Source organism: Uranotaenia lowii, chromosome 3, assembly GCF_029784155.1.
Source record: "Uranotaenia lowii strain MFRU-FL chromosome 3, ASM2978415v1, whole genome shotgun sequence".
Classification (NCBI taxonomy): Eukaryota; Metazoa; Arthropoda; class Insecta; order Diptera; family Culicidae; genus Uranotaenia; species Uranotaenia lowii.
In genome coordinates this window covers 173348476-173368396 of record NC_073693.1, presented here as the reverse complement: position 1 = coordinate 173368396, position 19921 = coordinate 173348476, and the positions used below count along the sequence as shown (strand labels likewise).

The following is a 19921-nucleotide window of genomic DNA, read 5'->3' as shown; positions in this document are numbered from 1 at the left end:
ATGTATACAGCAACATTGTTCATCTTTTGAGTAAATTTGTTTTTTAAAGAAAACGTTGAAAAATTCAATTTGTTCCAAACAAAAAATTACTGTTTTTGATGTTTTAAGCCTTCTGTACTAAATAGCATCAAAACAATAATTTTGAAGTTGTTGAGATACGAAAAAACCAAAGTGATCAAAATTACCTTGAAACATGAAATCTGGTTTGGAATAAACATTAAGTTATAGCCACTAATTTCGTTTGAATATTCTGCTATCAATGATCATGCTTTATACTCCTTACCACAGTAAGTATTTTAAATTTTTTTTAAGTGTTACAAAAAAGCAACTCCTTCCAAAATATTCGAAAATGAATGAAAAAAATGATCAATGTTCCCCCAGTTTGCGGTACATAGTTTACTTTTCGGGTTGGAATATCTCAATTATTTGAACATCAATTTCAACAAAAAAAAAAAACATAAGATATAGCTATGATGCTATCTTAATATGATCCAAAAAAACTAGTTACAGCTTGAAGTTTGTAAAAACTACAACTAAAAAAGTTCTAAATTAAGTTCTTTTACCCCTACGGTTATGCAAGGATGAAACAACGTTTTTTCCATGATTTTCCCTTAACGATAAAGTTTTTCGTAGAAAAATGTTGCTTTTGAAAATTTGACACCGAAAAAAGGTTGATTAACTAACATCTGAACCGAAAATTATCAACGGTTAAATTGGATGAATTATATTTTTTTTAATTTTAAGGATTAGTTTGATGTACTCATAAATTCACTAGCAATTCATTTGTAATAAACCTTTCTGTGCAGTTATGGTTTATATGACCCTAACGTTACTTTCTCAAAGCGATATCTCATTTTTAGATTTTTGTAATAAACTCGGATTATTGTTTTGATTATAAAATTGCTGATCCAAATGTCCAAATTGTCCAAATGTCTGCAATTAGATGCTTCTTAAAAATAAAAATTTTGATTTTTTTGGTCTTCAGAAAACGACGTTGAAGTCGAAAAGTTCTTAAATTTTGCATCAAATATTGCTCATTTTGTTGGAGTCGAATTGAGAAAACTTTAAATTGAAATGAATTCAGATAGATGAGAGCTTATATTGAAATAATAAAAGTGTGTGGTTTTGTTAATTGTTAATTGTTTATTGCAGACCACAGCTGATTATTTGAAAAAATGATAAAAACAATTTCAATGATTTTATAACAAAATTTTCATGAGGATCAAGAAACTTAGATGAAAAATTTTCCGTTCTGTTCAAAAAGATTCAATTCCAACCGACAGTGATGAATTTATAATGAAGAGACTGATAGGGTGACCTATTTTAGTATTAAATCAAAGAATTTCAACATATTGAGGAGTGAGGAGCAAATCAGAAGTAGGTACATTGACTTTTATTTCACGCTTTCTGTTACCCTGAGCACAATTATTTAATATGAAATGTAAAATTTAACTGTCAAATAATAAGTATTATTAGAAATCCAATGAGGCCCTTAGAGCCGAAGGGGTATAAGTGCATTAAAGCTGATTTCGAGAAAAAAGCACTCCAAGTTCGATACGTTCCAATAAATTCCATAGATGTTTTTTTTATGAAATTTTTCAATGAGTTTGATCTTTTAAAGTAAAAACAAATCATTTGACATCATTTTTAAGAAAAAAACAACGTTTTTTTGACGTTAATTGAGGCGACATATGATTTTTGATATTTGCACTTATACAGTATAAGTTATACTCCTTTGCCACCAACAAATTTCCATTTTTAGGTGATTTTGTCTTGTTAAATAGTATGATTCAGAAAACTCAGGGATTTAATTAGATAAAATTCAAATAGTTTATGAACGTATTCATTTTTAACTGTTCTCATGGGAAATGTACCCTGGTACAGTCAATCGAGAGGTTTCAACAATTTTTCATCAGTATAATCATAAGAAAAATTCGTGAAAGGTATTTTTCTACGAGTTTTATAACGACTAGCGCTTCAACGTTGACCCGATCATCTCATACTAATAAATATTGAGCCTAGACTAAAATTTGTGGCATACTCCGTATAATTATGACCAGAAATCAGGAATTCATTTATTCATTCATTTATTGGAGTAAGAATTGAAAATAGAATATAAAATTTGATAATGTTTTGTTCACTATTGGTATCACTAAATGGAAAGAAATGATTTACTGTTGATGGTAAATTTTCGAACATGATTTGCTTTCCAAATGCAAACTAAATTCAACTTTTTTAAATTTTTCGTCCCGATTAAAAAAATTACTTCTTACTGGAAATGACATTTGGGTTGGTGGCAAAGGGGTAGAAGTGCTGCACATTAACCTCTTTGGCTCCAAACGAAAAGTAATTTTCAGTAAGCAGGATTTTTTCAACGAGATAAAAACATAAGAAAATAGTGAAATAAAATTATGATTAAAATAGCATATGATGTTTGACAATCAAGGATTCTTTCTAGATGGTCATCTCGATTTTTCCATTTTGTCACTTATACCCCTTTGGCTCCAAGGGTCTTGTTCACGAGCACTTCAGTAAAATGTTCACGTCGGTACTTCGCGGACACTGTGGGGGATTTCCGAATCACTTTTTAAAAGTCCGTTCTTAGGTTTCACAAAAAACTAGTGATTTTAACATGCAAACCACACTTTATTAAGCATCAAAAAATAACGCGCGGTGCTTAAGTTAAACGACGTTTGATAGGCGAAACTTTATTTCGAACTGACCTAGGTGAACAAATTCTATTGCTATTGAGCCTACATGCGATGTTTTTCGTTTCTACTACTCGATCAGGAGACCGATAGAGATGATAAGAGAGTGCACCTAGATACTATTGTCTTACTATCAACTCAGTATCATCATCATCATTGATGATGATAACTGCCTTACTAACGTGGCTAGTTTTTAGTGGTTATTTGATACGATCGGGATCGGCGTTAACATTGCCGCCCGCCTTGGAATAAAGGATTCCAATTTTAATAAAAATAATCTTCCTAACTAACGATCTATAAACGTAATTGGTTATCACAATTAACATCAATTATTGTAGTGGATTTAGAGTTTTTTAATGTTGCACTTATTCAGCTCCTCCGTTGATCTGACTCAAAATGCGGACCGCACTTTGAGTTTCTCCATCTCCTGGTGGTACCCAACGTCGGTTGACGTTCGTGGACCTTCTAGCGCCTGGGTTCACCTTCTTTGTGGTCAGGGTTGCCTCCTCTCGCCCTTCGCCTCTTCCTCGCTCGTGCACTCGGTTGGATCCTGGGGATGATCGACGATTGCACAGGCCGTCCGCCTTGCTCACGCCGCCAGCGTCGGGGGGCACCAGGGTAACTATCAATAATATGAGAGGCGATTTTTTACAAGAATTTAACAAACAAAAAACGACTTCCCTGAACCGCGGAGGCGGTCCGCCTCCGCGGGCGCTCCTTGCGCCTTCGTTGGCCATCAAATGACGATGACATCGGTGAAAATGCGGCGGCTTTCTCAAAAGTAGGATTTCCTCTCCATGCTGGCAATTGGCGCAGTGGACCCACGTTGTTGGATTGACCCTCGATCGACGGAAACGGATGGTGACTGTGTGACGACTTCTGGTGATGATATTTGACGACTTGTATGATGCAGATCCGAACCCTTGTGGACTGTATTTGGCGATGTATCCTGTCAATGAAACATGGTGGTTTGATTTCGAGCAATGCACAATGCACGGGACTACATAACTTTGCGTGGGAGTTCCCAAACTCCCACAGAATACTAGACGCATTACAACAAATTGATAAATTTCGAACTTAAGTCGAGCAGGATACATGGTGACTTCTTCAGGTGGGTTGATCTGACATCAATCGATGGTACGATGGGACTTCAATGGACAGCGATTGATTTTGCGGTCTCTACGAAACCACAGACAGGACAACGATGTTGCACAGAGTTCGTGGAAGGTTTTAAACCTCCACATCAGCTGATGATGGTGTAGATTGTGGGGGTGGTACGTTGTCGGAGATAGGAAGAATACAAATCTTCGCGATGCCTCTGGTGAATTCTCCGTTCTGTGTCTGGACCTTGACAACTCGTACGTTACCGTCGTTTCCAAAGTAGACCATTTTGACTCTGCCAATGAGCCACTTCAGGGGAGGTACGTTGTCCTCTCGCAGCAAAACCATCGTTCCGACGACCAGATTGTCTCGCTTTTTGCTCCACTTATTGCGAGTTTGCAGATTGGCTAGGTATTCCTTGGACCATCTGCTCCAAATATGTTGCAGGAAGTTTTGCACACGTTGCCATCTCGAGAGGGTTGTTTCGTTCAGATGGCCAAGGGACGGCTCGGGTAAGGCCATGAGTGGCCTAGCGGTGATGAAATGGCCTGGTGTGAGAGCAGTAAAATCTTCAGGATCATTTGATAGCGGTGTGAGTGGGCGTGAGTTTAGACAAGCCTCGATTTGTACAACTAGGGTGAAGAATTCGTCGAACTTCAAAATTGTTATGCCAATTGTACGCTTCAGATGTGCCTTGACCGACTTGACGGCGGACTTCCACAGGCCACCAAAGTTGGGAGTTCTACGAGGAATAAACTTGAAGTTGATGTTATCTGCTGCAGCTTCTCGAGCGACATTCTGAGCAAACTCTTGGGTGTTGAAAAGAACGCGCAACTCATCTAATTCGCGTCGGGCTCCTCGGAAATTTGTGGCGTTATCGCACATGATGATCTCAGGCCTACCACGACGACCGACGAACCTTCTTAAAGCAGCGATAAAGGCGTTCGACGTGAGATCACCAACAATCTCTAAGTGAACTGCTTTCACAACGAGGCAAACGAACACAGCTAGGAAGCATTTTACAGGGCGAGCTTTCCGTTGTGGGTATTGAATGCTGAATGGGCCACAATAATCCACGCCAACACGCTGGAACACAGGGGCCTCGACGACACGTTCTGGGGGCAAATCTCCCATCAGCTGCTCATGGACTTTCGGCTTTACTCTGTAGCATTTAACGCATCTGTGGATAACTCGACGAACTAAATTTCTCACTTGAACAGGCCAGAATCTTTCCCGGAGGCTTGATATCACTAACTCTTGCCCAGCGTGGAGATATTTGAGGTGATAGAAGGCGACGATGGTTTCCGTCAACGGATGATGATTACTTAGAATGAAGGGATGTTTGCGACCGACAGAAAGTTCAGCATTTCTGAGCCGGCCACCGACGACAAGTAGTCCGTTGTTTAATCGAGGGGTAAGATTCTTAATTTTCGACGAAGATTTGACGGATCCGCTTTTCTTCAGCTCTTCAATTTCTTCAGGATAACTTTCTTGCTGAGCCAGACTAACCAATTTCAAAAGGGCCTCTTCTCGTTCTTGAAAGCTCAGGAAACCTGTACGATGATTTTCACGGGTTCTTAAGTTGTGAACGTATCGTAGCATGAGCGCTGTTATCCTAATCAAGTCTGATAAAGATTCGCGCAAAGCAAATATTGGGTTTGGCTCGACGATTTGAGCGGGTGTCGAAACTGTTCGTTCTTCCAGCAATGTGGTGTCGAAATCTTCAGGTGCAAACTGAGTAGATTTCGGCCAGCTACTCCGATCCAATTGCAACCATGGCGGACCTTGCCACCAGCCTTGGTTCGACGAAAGTTGTTCAGGGGTAGCTCCTCGGGATAAAACATCTGCGGGGTTCTCGCAGCCAGCGACGTGGTTCCAAATGCCAGACCGTGTGGTGTGCTGGATTTCTGAGACCCTGTTGGCCACAAAGGTGTCCCATCGGGATGGTGGGGATGATAGCCAACACTTTACAATCATCGAGTCAGTCCAAAAGAAATGTTGGCTCGTGATCTTGATGCTTTGGTTAACCTTCTCGAACAAATGGGCACACGTCAGGGCGGAGAACAATTCTAGCCTGGGTATGGTGGTCTTTTTGCGCTTCCTTTTGAGGTCATCCAGCGGAGCAACACGACATTTAGCCGTCAACAACGAAACAGAAATTTCTCCACTGAAAGATGTGCACCGCAAATAGACGCAAGCGCCGTACGCTTTTTCTGATGCGTCACAAAAAGAATGCAACTCCACGGATATCGTATCTATGCCAAATGCTACCCATCGCGGCACTTCAAGATGTGCTAATTCCTCTAAGTTGCGTCGATAAGTCAGCCACCAATTTGTTGACTCTTCGGGGAGGATTTCTTCCCAGGAAAGCTTTGATTTCCAAAGATCCTGGAGAAATATCTTAGCCTGGACGATTACGGGGCCAACCAGGCCAAGAGGATCGAAGAGTTTTGCGAAGTCAGACAAAATGATTCTCTTGTTCATCTCAGAAGAATTATTCCATTGAGGAACGACGAAGCGAAAGATGTCTGGGCGAGGCTGCCAAGTGAGACCTAAAGTTTTGACGCTACCTGAACCCTGGAACTGCTGCGAAAGGCGTTCATCTCGAAGGTAGGGTGGAACGGAATCGAGGATTTCCACACAATTGGAGCTGATCTTACGCAGATTCATTCCGGCAGATCCCAAAAGAGCTATAAGTTCTCCTATTGTCTTGTTTCCTGTCTCAAGACTGTCGACGCTGAGCAATGCATCGTCGACGTAAAAATTGTGATGAATGGCGTCAGATGCATGAGGATACGTGGATTCGTTTTCATCGGCAAGCATTTTAAGACAGCGAGTGGCCAAATAAGGTGCCGGCGACGTACCATACGTAACCGTGGTTAGGACGAAAGTTCGAATGGGTTCAGTTATGCTGCTTCTCCAAAAAATGCGCTGAAGATTATGATCGGTAGGGTCGACGTCGATCATGCGATACATTTTCTCGATGTCACCTGTTATGGCATATTTCCGAAGACGAAAACGCAGCATAATCGAGAAAAGGTCTTCCTGGACAGTCGGACCAACCATCAAAGTCTCGTTCAGAGAAACACCGCTACTTGTCGCTGCCGAGGCGTCGAAAACTACGCGAAGCTTAGTCGTCGTGCTATCAGGCTTTAATACAGGTTGGTGTGGTAGATAGTACGCAACAGTTGACGCGTCATCTTCTTCGACTGGAGACAGTTTCCGCATGTGATTCAGTCGCAAATATTCATCGATGAAATCCGTGTAGAGTTGCTTCAGGACTGGATCAGAGCTAAGTCGTCGTTCTAGTGCTCCGAATCTTCTCAGCGCCCTTGCCTTGGACTCTCCTAATCGATTGACCATGAACGGTTTTTTGGGGAGTTGAACGACGAATCTTCCGTTCTTTCCACGCGTTGTCGTTTTAACAAAATGCGTCTCACATGCTGACTCTTCTAACGACAGTGTGCTATTGGTGCGACATGATTCCAATTCGAAAAAACGTGCAAGTTCGACTTCAATTCTATTTATGGCATCTGAAGGAACGTTCAGCAGACAAACTGCTTCTTCTGGAATACCACCAGCGATTATCCAACCAAGATATGTGTTTTGAAGGGTTGGACCATGCTCTCCTAGCTTCATCTGATCATCTCGAACCAGCAAATCAAAAAATATCTCGGCTCCTATGATCATATCGATTGCTTGCGACTCATTGAAAGTGGGATCAGCTAACTGAATCTCAACAGGCAAATTCCACTTGCAAATATCGATGGTTTTTGCGGGAAGGTTGACAGCGACTTGAGGCAAAACGTGAAATTTTAACAACCTGGAGAAATCTGACATGCGTGAACTGATTTCGGCAAATACAACTTGAGTTGAGGAGGACCGTGAACCACCAATGCCGGAAATAGCTAAATTTTCACGGCTTCTTCTAAATTGCAGCGTTTGAGAAAGTTTTTCGGACATGTAGCAGCGTTGAGAGCCGGAATCCAGAAGCGCTCTAGCTAGCGTGATTTTTCCGAATTGGTCAGCAACGCGTACAACAGCCGTGGATAAAAGTACATTGTGTGGGGTGCAATGTTTCGTAGAAAATGTGGGATAGCTTGTACTGGGAATGTCTGTGGCGGGATTTTGTGATTGAGTGGAACTTGCATTTTGAGGAGGTGTGGGAATTGGGCGAATTTGTGTGGGCTGATTTGTTGAGGAGCCAGTCTGTGTTTGATTCGATTGGTTTGGTTGGGTTTGCGACTTAAGGTTTTGAGGTTGGTTGAATTTGGTGAAAACTTTAGTTGTTGACTTCGAATATTGATTCGCGGTGGTCGATGAGTTTGCATGTAACAACGAGTGGTGGTGTTGTCCACAATGTTGGCACTTCCCTCGAGTGCAAGAACGAGCTATGTGTTGAGGTGAGAGGCAGTTAAAGCACAGCGAATTACGTTTAACAGCTTCCACTCGTTCACCGATGGACATCTTCGAAAATCTGGAACACTTGAATGCAGAATGGGCTGATTCCTTGCAGAATGGGCAGTTGGTGGTTGTTTGAAGTCCTGTGTAGCTGGATGATGTGCGAAATTTCTTTGTTTCAGGCTGAGTCAAACGAACTGGAGCAACAGATTGAAGAACGATGCAGTGACTCTTAAGAAAAGCGATCATTTCAGAATATTTCGGAACCTCTTTTGAGTTAAAATGCGATTCCCATAGACGAGTGGTGCTAGGATGTAGTCGCTTGTACAGCATATATTGAAGCAAAGTGCTCCATCCTTCAACTTCTTCTCCAATTTTCTTAAGCATTTGGAGGCTTTGTTCGAAACCATTTACCAGCTTGTTGAGGGAGTCGAAATTCTCATAACGAAGTGGTTCCAAAGCAAAAAGAGAATCTAAATGTGTCATGACCAGCAGCTTCTTATTCTCGAACACACTTTCCAACGCTGCCCAGGCTATCGCATAATTTGCAGACGAAATCTCAATCGAAGCTATTTCTTGCAACGCATCTCCGGTGAGACTGGTCCGAAGATACGTGAATTTATCAATATCTGACAAACCCACGTCGTTATGGATAAGATTCTTGTAGGTGTCCCTGAAGGTGATCCATTCTGCTATTCGTCCGCTAAATGTAGGCAGTTTGAGCTCTGGTAATTTCACTTTTGAATGATGGGGAATATTAGCTGATTCAATCTTTGAAGCAACTGCACCTAGGGATTGAATTTTCGAAAAAATTTGATTTTTTAAGGCTAGCACAGTTTTTTCGAACTCCATGATAACTCGAGTATACTCCTCATCACGACTTGATTGGCTTAGTTCTTCAAAATCATCCGCAGCTGCATCCAAAAGAACTTCGGTTCGCATTCTTAGGTCAATGAACTTTGGCCTCAACTCATCTAGCTGCTGTAGGCTCATCTCCAAAGAACGAACATTTAACTCCACATCACATGATTCCACAAACTCTTTTATATTTATCACCGCACATCGGATCACACGCTCCTGCTTGCCAAGCAGTCGCAAATCATCGGTCGACATATTGAAAAATATACACTGCACAAAGTTTGAACCGGTCTAATGCTCACCACAATTTTTCCAATGCACTTTGACTCGAATCGACCACGCGGTTGACAGAACAATGGATTTCGATCTGTGGAACGTACAACCTTCAATTTAGCCAACGAAATATAATGCAATCGATCTTTTACAGAAATATTTTAAAATATTGTGATGGACTCAACTCAGCTTCAATTAATTTACGCCACAAATTCATGCAAGTTATTTTTTATTGAAGAAAAGACGACAATCATATTCTATTCAATCATATTGGCCATCTAGTAAACGTCGGTCTCACATGCATCAGAGATCCGTACGCCACAGACAATGTTGACCACAGTACTTATCAGATTTATCCAGCGACAACGATGTCCAGCAACAAAGCATGCAGCAACAAAAGCACCAGCAACAAAGGCACTGCCAACAATAGCACCAGTCGAAATGGCGCCAAACGATTACTCCGGTAACACAGCTCAACACGATGCCCAACACGTTGGCCTGTGCAACGGTTTACAATCCACCAACGAACAGCAGCAGCGATCCGGAATGTCCTCAGCAACAGCAACGATCCATGCAGCAACCAGCGAACGGCCGTGTCCTTCTGATCTCCCCAGTGGAGATCGGTAAGCGAACACGTGCAAAATCTTCAACGGTTGGTTTCGCGTTTCCCGACGATCCGGTTCTAGCGGACCAAAAATGTTCACGAGCACTTCAGTAAAATGTTCACGTCGGTACTTCGCGGACACTGTGGGGGATTTCCGAATCACTTTTTAAAAGTCCGTTCTTAGGTTTCACAAAAAACTAGTGATTTTAACATGCAAACCACACTTTATTAAGCATCAAAAAATAACGCGCGGTGCTTAAGTTAAACGACGTTTGATAGGCGAAACTTTATTTCGAACTGACCTAGGTGAACAAATTCTATTGCTATTGAGCCTACATGCGATGTTTTTCGTTTCTACTACTCGATCAGGAGACCGATAGAGATGATAAGAGAGTGCACCTAGATACTATTGTCTTACTATCAACTCAGTATCATCATCATCATTGATGATGATAACTGCCTTACTAACGTGGCTAGTTTTTAGTGGTTATTTGATACGATCGGGATCGGCGTTAACAGGTCTTAAATACGATACTTCAATAAGCTTAAAAATTTGAAATTCATTTGAGCCATTTTATGTTGAAATACGGGTCAGCTAATTTCTGAAATCTCTCGTTGTATGATATTCGCAGATCAGAATATCACAAAAAAAAATTCAGTTAGTTTTCATTGGTATTATGTTTTCATAGATACAATAATTCATCAGCCTAGTTTAAAAATATGAGCTAATAATTAGGTAAACATCAATAGTTTTCAAGAAGAAAATAAATGATTTTTCATTTTTCCTTGTATTTCCATTCCAACTGGGGCATCATGCAACACTTTTCTACTCCAATGGCTTCAAAAAACTTAATGTCCACAGATATTCATACCGCTTGTACATCAAATTGACATAGTCAGAAAAATTATCGGTTTTCCCAGTTATTGTTAAATTTACTAAAATATGCGATTTTAATTTTCACCCTACTAAGAAAAAGGGGTAAGTAATGAAAATGTTTGAAATTCAATAGTTGTTGATATATCTGTGATGTCATATCGCATAAAGCAGCAATTGCAGCATTTTTGGTTTTGTTCGAACAAAATTTTACCATTTTTCTGTCAAAAATGTTTTCAAAGAAAAAGCATTTGGGTTCTGCATACATTTAGGGGTAAAAAAATACTACAAAAAATTGACTTGTTGAGATCATAAAAATAATATTTGGGTGGTTAATTTTGAAAGTAACAAACGTGTGATGCAAATCAATCATATTATACCTACCATATGGAAACGAGATTTGTGAACCTTTGCTTTGCATTTTGATGCATTTTAGCCCAGACTGGTAACTAACGTATATAAATATTTATTCAAAAAATTTGGGTGGTTTTCCAGAAAATTTTTTTGCAAGAAATATAAAGTTTGTGGGTGATATCATTGAGCCAATCCGTGTTACTGGGTAAAGTTTTTTAGGGCCTAGAAAAATGTTAAAATTTTTACATCTGTTGCTCGATTTTTTTTTTCAAATCTTCTATGAGAATCAAAAACTTCAAAAAACTATCTCACAATATAAGAAACTATGTCATCATCATTTTGATATCATTAAAGTGATAGTGTGATCGGTTCAGTAGTTTTGAAGATGAAGTCAAAAGTGTAAATCGGGTGACCCAAACCGGCTAATTGTCCTTTTTAAACCTTAAAAGTTCAGTTTTTTTTTTTAAATCAGGACAATTCATTGCCTTTGAAGGATATTTTTCAAAAATCAGGAAAATTTATACGTTTTCGATCAGGACGGACTCTCGAAAAATCAGGAAAAGGCATTTCTGTCAGGACTGATGTCGTAACTGTTCATATGAAACATGTCTTTGATAATAAAGAAACCGCTTCTTATTTACCATTTCGTTTAAACATGCCCCTAATATGTATGCAATAATAAAAATGCCCTGAATGTATAGCTTTTATACATAAATTGCACTCTTAGAACAAATATCATCTTACAGGATCGACTTTCATTGTTTGTTTTTCTTTAATGTTCTTGTTATGAAAAATATTTGGAAATGCATTTTAAAAGATCATCAGTTTATTTTCTCAAGAAAAAAAAATCAAATGGCTTCCTGAACACTAGCATTGAAAATATTGTTCACATCTAAAATTTAACACATTTTCACAACGCACGATTGTATGGAGCTTTTGGTGATGTTTGCAGATAGAAGTCTCCTTTCGATCTTTTGCTATGTGCACCCAGGAAGTTTTGCTCATTCAAAATACACTTTTTCAGGGTGAATGAAATCAACGAATCACATTTTCGACTTTTGTACTGTATTGCTGGGTTTAATGCATACCGAAACAAAGATGTTACATGCAGATGGCTGCACGCGATTTGATCATAGAACTCAGCATCACTTGTCAATGGGAGAATGCAATTAGGCTGCGGAGCATCTCCACCGTTGGGGTAAAAATTTTCGTGTCCATCTCCAAATGCTACTCCCATTGTGGCTCTTGAGGTTATAATTGTCTGCACGTACATGGCATCACTGCGGTCCAATCGATATTGCAGCCCGCGATCCCTTGGCATGGTGAATAAAGGTCCAGCCGGGTCCAGTCCATAGATTGTTCCAATTCGACCCTCCAGTTTATATCCCACTTGGCCACTAATTTGCGCTCCCAAGCTGTGACCAATGAGGGTTACTTTCTCCAGTGGAATGCCGGCTTCATTTAGATTGAGAATAAATTTGGTTAGATAGTCAGACACAAGCTCAGTGTGTTTCCTTGCGGCTGTGAAATATTCAAATTGACCAAGATTCGCCCATCGTACAGTACACACGCTTGGATCCGTGTATTTTAAAACGTCCTGAGCCATATTTTGGAACCAATTTTGAGTGCCATTATCCAGCCATCCATGAATTATGAATGATATCGGACCAGTGAGATCAATTTTATCTCCTAGCTGTTCGTCGTTCACAAAAGTTTGCTTCAAATCTGGCGAACCTCTGAAATTGGAAACACGTTAAGTACAAAATCGGTTAAGGAATAAGTGAAAAAGCTTACCGTTTTCCACACCAAAATGTTACATCTTCTTCGATTGGGGCACTCGATGATCCATGTCTCAGGGCGTCTCTGTTATTGTAAGAAGTTGCTAAAAATGTATCAATCGCTTCCGCCAAATCATAATCCTTACTGGCGTTGAAAATGTCTAACAAACCACCGCGAGCTTGTACTGCAAATAATAATACAAGTAACGCTGTATATTTCCCTGCCATCTCTGTAGCTTTTCGATGCTAGGTGGTTTCTGAGCCTCCAAAGGATCAGAACAACCTTTTATATACAATACTGCAGGCACATCAAAAGTTCTCAAGGAACCTCAGGCTGGACTATTATAATCGAAAAATTTCGGTTTTGATGATAAGAATGTTTATTGAACCTTTCTCGATTTGTTTTCTCATCTGTGAGAACCAAACATGAACAGGGAAATCAAACAACAAACATGCAAAGATAGCCGAGTACGGGCTTAAGGAAAAGATTAGCATTCAGTAGGTAGGAATACTTCTGGCTTAAGGGCTCGAGTGCGATTCATGGTCAAACCTACCTGACATTTGTCTGCCTTTCCTTGTCAGCTTAGAACTTTGAACATTGATTCGAAGTAAACTCAGTAAATAATCTTCAAGTTCCACCAAATTTAGATAAGTTTGTGATTTGAAGACATAATCCTTCACTGACAGATGCATCAAAAAGTTAAGTAATGCACATCATTACTACCAATTCACAAAGATTTTGTGTCGAACGTATCGTTCAGTTAAAAAAAAAAAGTTTCTCTTCAAGATTTCATTTAAAGCCAGGCAAATTTCATAAAGATAATAAAGATAATAATAAAGATCTTTAGGGAGGGTAAATTTCTAAAGAGCCAAAAATGCTGTAGCTGAACTTTTCTCATAAAATACACAATTACTAGGATTCCTAGAGCAAATTGACAATACATACCGTCAAACGGGGCATCATTCAAAAGCAGGGTAAGATGCAACATTTGTATACCACAACACTCATTCAATTTTTATTTCGATATACTGTAATAAAGTTATCATTGAATGATAACAATTTGATGATGACATAGTTTTTAACACCATGAAAAGGTTTTTTAAAGTTTTTGATTGTCATAAAAAATTTTAAAAATCGATCAAAAGATGTACGTAAGATTTTACGTTTTTCGATGCCATAAAAAACTTTACTCAGTATGACGGATTGGCTTAATGATATCACCTACAAACTCTATATTGCTTTCATTATACTATACCAACACTGTTGGTGTATAAATATTTCTCGGAAAATCACCAAATGTTTTTAAATAAATATTTTTACAATTAAGTTAGCTGTCTGGGGCTAAATGCAACAAAATGCAAATCGGAACTAAATCTCATAAATCGCGTTTCCATATGCTGGGATATGATTGTTTTGCATTATGCGTTTGTTAACATCTCCTAACGTTACACCGATGGATGAACCAGCACAAGCTAACGCTCAACGCCGAGAAAACCAAGTACATGATATTCAACGATCGACAAAGCGTATCTATGAGCCTCAGGTATGGTGGGCAACCATTAGAACGAGTTGAATTCTTCAAATATCTGGGTGTTACCATCGACAGCGAACTTAAGTGGAATGTCCATATTCGAAGCTTAACGACCAGATTAGCCAGGACAGCTGGAATCTTCAGGAAACTAAACTATTTGTTACCCGATTCCACTAAGCGATCAATATATTTTTCACTTTTTCACTGCTGTGTTACCTATGGAATTTGTGTTTGGGGAGCGGCTAGTGCGTCTGTTTTGAAACCTCTTCAAGTGATACAAAATAAAGCTATCAAAAACTTATTCGGTCATCACCGTAGAACATCGACGCAGTTCATTCACACTCATCATCACCTTCTCACCCTGGAGAATGTGTACGGTTATGCTGCATGTCTACACATTCATCAAATTCAACATGGATTGGTCCACACAAACACGGTTCTAAGCAGAAGTTCGGACAGGCATCAACACATGACCCGTGGGCGAAATCATCTTTCAACGGCAAGGATAAATACTACTACATTTGGTCAAAATTCGGCGCTGAGAAAAGCTATCAACATGTCCAACCAATTGGAAGAAGATCTCAAACTCCTTAGTTACAATGTGTTCAAAAAGCAGTTAAAACAAAAGTTATTAGTCCAACAATCATGATCTCTCTCATACTAAGTTATCTTGTCAATTATTATATTTTTCCATTCATCAAGAATTGATGTTTTTATAAAAAATGTGAAATTTTAATTTACCATAGAAATCAAACAAATTTGTAAAACAAAACTGGTCAGTCTCTAAGAGCCTTGGCTCAAAGACAAATAAAGATACAAATACAAAATACAAATACAACATTAAAATTTCATCCATTCTAAGATTTATTTTCATGATTTGAGCTAATAGAATATTTTGTAGTATTTTATACCCTTAAATGTATGCAGCAGATTAACACTGTTTTCTTTAAAAACATTTTTGTCAGAAAAAATTAAAAATTTGATTCGCACAAAACTAAAAATTGCTGCAATTGGTGCTTTATGCGTTACGACATCACAAATGTATTAAAAACTTTAAATTTTTTCAGACGGTTTCATTTGATTTTTCATTAATTACAGAGTTTGTTGCAACTTACCCCTTTTTCTTAGTAGGGTGAAAATCGCATGTTTTTGTAAATTTAAAAATAACTGGTAAAACCAATAACTTTTCTGACTACGTCAGATTGGTGTCCCATTAACCTTAAAACTTTTAATGTACAAGAGGTACGATTATCTGTAAGCATTAAGATATTAGAAGCCATTCTGAACCAACACTTCAGGTATCGTCAACTGGGGCTTCTAAAAACTTAATGTCCACAGATAATTATACCACTTGTATATCAAAAGTTTTAAGTTTGATGGGAAATCAAATTAACGTAGTCAGAAAATTTTTAAAATTGGTTTCACCAGATATTTTTGAATTTACAAAAACATGCGATTTTCTCCCTATTCGGAAAGAGGAATAAGTTGTAACAAACTTTGTTTTCAATGAAAAATCAAATGAAAACGTTTGAAAATTTATAGTTTTGCATATAATTGTTATAGTATTACGCATAAAGCACCAATTGCAGTAATTTATGGTTTTGTTCGAATTAAATTTTACATTTTTCTGTCAAAACTGTTTTTGAAGAAAAAGTAGAGTGATGCTACATACATTTAGGGATTAAAAATACTACAAAAAATTCTACTAGCTGAAATCATAAAAAGTAGTTTTTTGAATGGATACAATTTTGAAATTAACAAACGAGTGATGCAAAACAATCATATTCCAGCATATGGACACGTCATTTAAAAGGTGAATCTTTGATTTGCATATTGATGCATTTTAGCCCAGACTGGAAACTGAATTCTAAAAAGGCTTATTTGAAAAATTTAGTGATAGTCCGAAAAATATTTTTACATCAACAGTGTTAGTAGGTGATATCTTGGCCTAAGGAACGGGAGGGGGGGGGGGAGAGTTGGTGGTTAATACCCCCCCCCCCTCACCCGACCATGAGGGTGAAAAAATATCAAGTGAAATGTTCTTCTCTAAACTCAAAATTTAAAATTCTTAATCAAATTTTGATGAACGACTAAAATGAATCAAGAGTAACAATCTCGACTAAGAACAAAGACCAAAACCTCGAAATCTTATCCCATGTCCACAATTCTACTACAGATTTTCGAAAATGTACTCACTTGTTGATAGATGTTTAAAGACTGTACTCGAAAAACGCTATCAAAATCTATTCACAAAAGAAGTCGGTGAATGAATTTAGGGCACAGATTGCCCTGGATTTTGCCCGAATGTTTCAACTTTTTTTTACAAAGGAAAGTTTTTTTTTTAATGTTTACAAATGAACGCGAGCAAAAAATTTAGCATGTTGAGAACACAAATATATTTAATGCGAGGAAATGTATATTAAGATTAAAGTAATATTCTAGAGAAGGGATCTCAGTGGAAAAAGGTTTCCTTTTAAGAGATCCTTCTTGCTTACTTAGTAAAAAAAAAACAAATAACAGAAAAAGTATATTTAAGAGCATTACACTACTGCTTAATTATTAAGTTAAAAAAATTACAAATTAAAATGAGAAATACAAATTAAATTTTTCGTGCTGAGTGGAACATTACATATTTAGTTTTTGAAAAGTTCAATAACAAAAGGTTGCTGTTGAAATAGTTAAGTAGCAATTCGAGGTCTTCCTCCATTTTCCTCATTATTGTATTAGGATTTTTGTCAGGGTAAAAAAGTGCAGTATCGTCGGCAAAGAGACGAGGAGTACCATGTAAGGGAAGCTTGCTTAAGTCGTTGATATATATAAGGAAAAGTAATGGTCCAATATTACTTCCCTGTGGAACCCCTATTTCAATTTTTTCAAGTGCACTGCTGGTGTTGTCAATGGACACGAACTGCTTCCGATTTGATAAGTAGCTACGAATTAAGTCATTGGCTACACCTCGTATACCATAGTACTCTAGTTTGGTCAGGAGTATTTCATGATCTAAAGTGTCAAACGCCTTTTTTAAGTCCAGAAACAGACCACCAATGATATTCTTGGAATCAATATTTTCGATAATTGATTCAACTAATTCGCCTATTGCAATCAAAGTACTAGACTCAGATTTAAAACCATACTGTCTACAATAAAGTATATTATTGTCAATGAGGAATTTATTCAACCTCACTGTTAAAAGTTTTTCAAATATTTTGTTAAAAACACTCAAAGTAGATATCGGTCGATAATTATTAACGTTGGCAGTATCTCCTGACTTAAAAACTGGTATGACCTTCGCGGTTTTCAGACAATCGGGATATTCTCCATTTTCTGTTATGAGATTGAAGCATTGCGAGAGTATATTTCCAAAATATTCAATGTTAGATTTAAGAAGTGCTGTAGGTATCTTATCAGGTCCACAACTTTTCTTATTTTTTAATTCCATAATAATATTTTTAACTTCATTTGGATTGGTAGGGTACAAAAATATTGAGTTGGAGTTTCGTTCCATATAGGAAAAAGTATTGTGTTGAAAGAAGGGTTCGCAGGAATCTCTCTAGCTAATTTTTTTCCAACATTTGTTATTTGTTATTTATTTCTGATCAACGGATCACATGTTGATCCCAATGATTACTTAAAATTAAGGTTAAAAACAAAACATTTAAATCTAACTACGGGGATCTCAAGGCCCTAATCACTTTTCTTCGGAAAACATCCCTCGAAATGTCGAAGTCAAAATGCTCCGAAAAACGGTTGAAAGATTTCATTGCACCGATGAGGGCGCTGTTAGCTCCGTAATTGTTCATTCGAAAGGGAATGTACAATTGAAGATCCTGATTCCTGAATCCACGGGGTCGTACACTAAGCGGAATAGCCTCCAAAAGCGTGGGACAGTCGATTCGCGATGTCAGGAGGTCGGCGACAAATGAGGCACGTGTTGCTTGTCTGCGGGCTTGAAGGGTGTCGATATCTAAGAGGCGGCATCGATTTTCGTAGCTAGGCAAGCGAAAAGGGTCTTGCCAGTTCAGGTGTCTAAGGGCATATCGCAAGAATCGCCGCTGAATGGTCTCGAGCCGATCGACACCGTTCTGGTAGTAGGGACACCAGACAGCTGAAGCGTATTCAAGGATGGAACGAACAATGCTGCAGTATAAGCTTTTCAAGCAATACACGTCCTTGAAGTCCTTCGCCACTCTAAAAATGAAACCGAGGCTTCTGGATGCTTTGTCAATCACATAGTTGGTGTGTGCCTTGAATTCCAGGCGCTGATCTAAGATTACGCCAAGATCGTTAACGTGGTTCACACGTGCGATGGGTTCGTCTCCGAGGAAGTACTCCGCAATTAAAGGCTGCCGCTTACGAGAAAAGCTGATGATTGCACATTTGCTGCGGTTTAATGGCAGGCAGTTAATGTCACACCACTCAGCGAAGAGGTTGAATTGACGTTGCAGGAAATTGATGTCGTCGTTGTCGTTTATGGTGTAAAATAGTTTTAGGTCATCAGCATAGCCAAGTTTGGGGACGTCGAGGAGTGACAACACGTCGTTGAAGTAAATTAGGAAAATAATCGGTCCGAGATGGCTACCTTGAGGCACACCGGAGGTAGCAGGAAATTGCCTGGAAAAGGTGTCACCCGTTCGAACAATCAATTTACGACCAGTTAAATAACTGCGGAACCAGCCGAGTAGAGTACCACAGAATCCTAAGCGTTCGAGTTTACCGATGGCAATTTCATGGTTCACCTTGTCGAATGCAGCAGACAGATCGGTATAGATTGCATCGGTTTGAGATTTGGCAACAAAACTTTCATGCACAAAAGAAGTGAACGTTAGCAAGTTACTTGTCGTAGAGCGTTTGGGCATGAATCCGTGTTGATCATTGGAGATGTTATTTTTGCAGTACGTGAAGAAAGGATCCAAAACCACCAATTCGAATAGTTTGGCAATCGAACATAAGGCAGAGATTCCACGGTAATTGTTAACATCTCTTCTATCTCCTTTTTTATGTACCGGGAACATGTAAGCTTCCTTCCATAGTAGAGGGAAGGTGGCTCTATCTAGCGAAGCTTGAAAAATGAGCCGAATAGGGGTCAGCAAGACAGGCATGAAACTTTTTAAAAAAGCAGCTGGTATCCCGTCCGGGCCCGTAGAAAAGGAATTCTTAAGCTTCGCTGCTGCTCTAGAGATGGCTGCCTCCTCGATTTCAATACCATTTATTGAGAAGCCCAATGGCAAAACGTTCCTGACAGCGCTATCTATATGTTCTGAGGATGTTGAAGCTGAAGTGAAGATGCTGGAAAATTTTTGGGCGAAGAGATCGCAGATACCACGGTCAGAGTTCGCCGTTATGCCGTCTAAGAACATGTTTGAAGGTATACCAGGTTCTTTCCGCTGACTTTTTACGTGTTTCCAAAACGATTTTGGGCAAGTCTTGAGGTTACGTTG

At 38.8% G+C, this 19921-nt stretch overlaps 2 protein-coding genes across 2 annotated transcripts in view; one reads left to right on the top strand and one right to left on the bottom strand.

Moving 5' to 3' along the window:
• The window catches only part of LOC129752853 (cell adhesion molecule Dscam2), a 507703-nt gene that overhangs the window by 212605 nt on the left and 275177 nt on the right, over window positions 1–19921 (top strand). The gene's annotated exons all lie outside the window — the stretch shown is intronic.
• Window positions 11978–13220, bottom strand: LOC129756905 (lipase member H-like). The gene is made up of 2 exons (XM_055753956.1): window positions 12968–13220; window positions 11978–12909 (listed from the first exon to the last, which is right to left on the bottom strand). The coding sequence occupies exons 1-2, from the start codon at window positions 13177–13179 to the stop codon at window positions 12084–12086; spliced, it is 1038 nt and encodes a 345-aa protein (XP_055609931.1). The 5' UTR covers window positions 13180–13220; the 3' UTR covers window positions 11978–12083.

Bases quoted from the DNA above. Each gene is read 5' to 3' on its own strand.
- LOC129756905 (XM_055753956.1), bottom strand. From the start codon at position 13,179: ATGGCAGGGAAATATACAGCGTTACTTGTATTATTATTTGCAGTACAA. The intron at 12,910-12,967 runs GTAAGCTTTTTC...TTCCAATTTCAG, and splicing joins ACATTTTGGTGTGGAAAACG to AGGTTCGCCAGATTTGAAGC.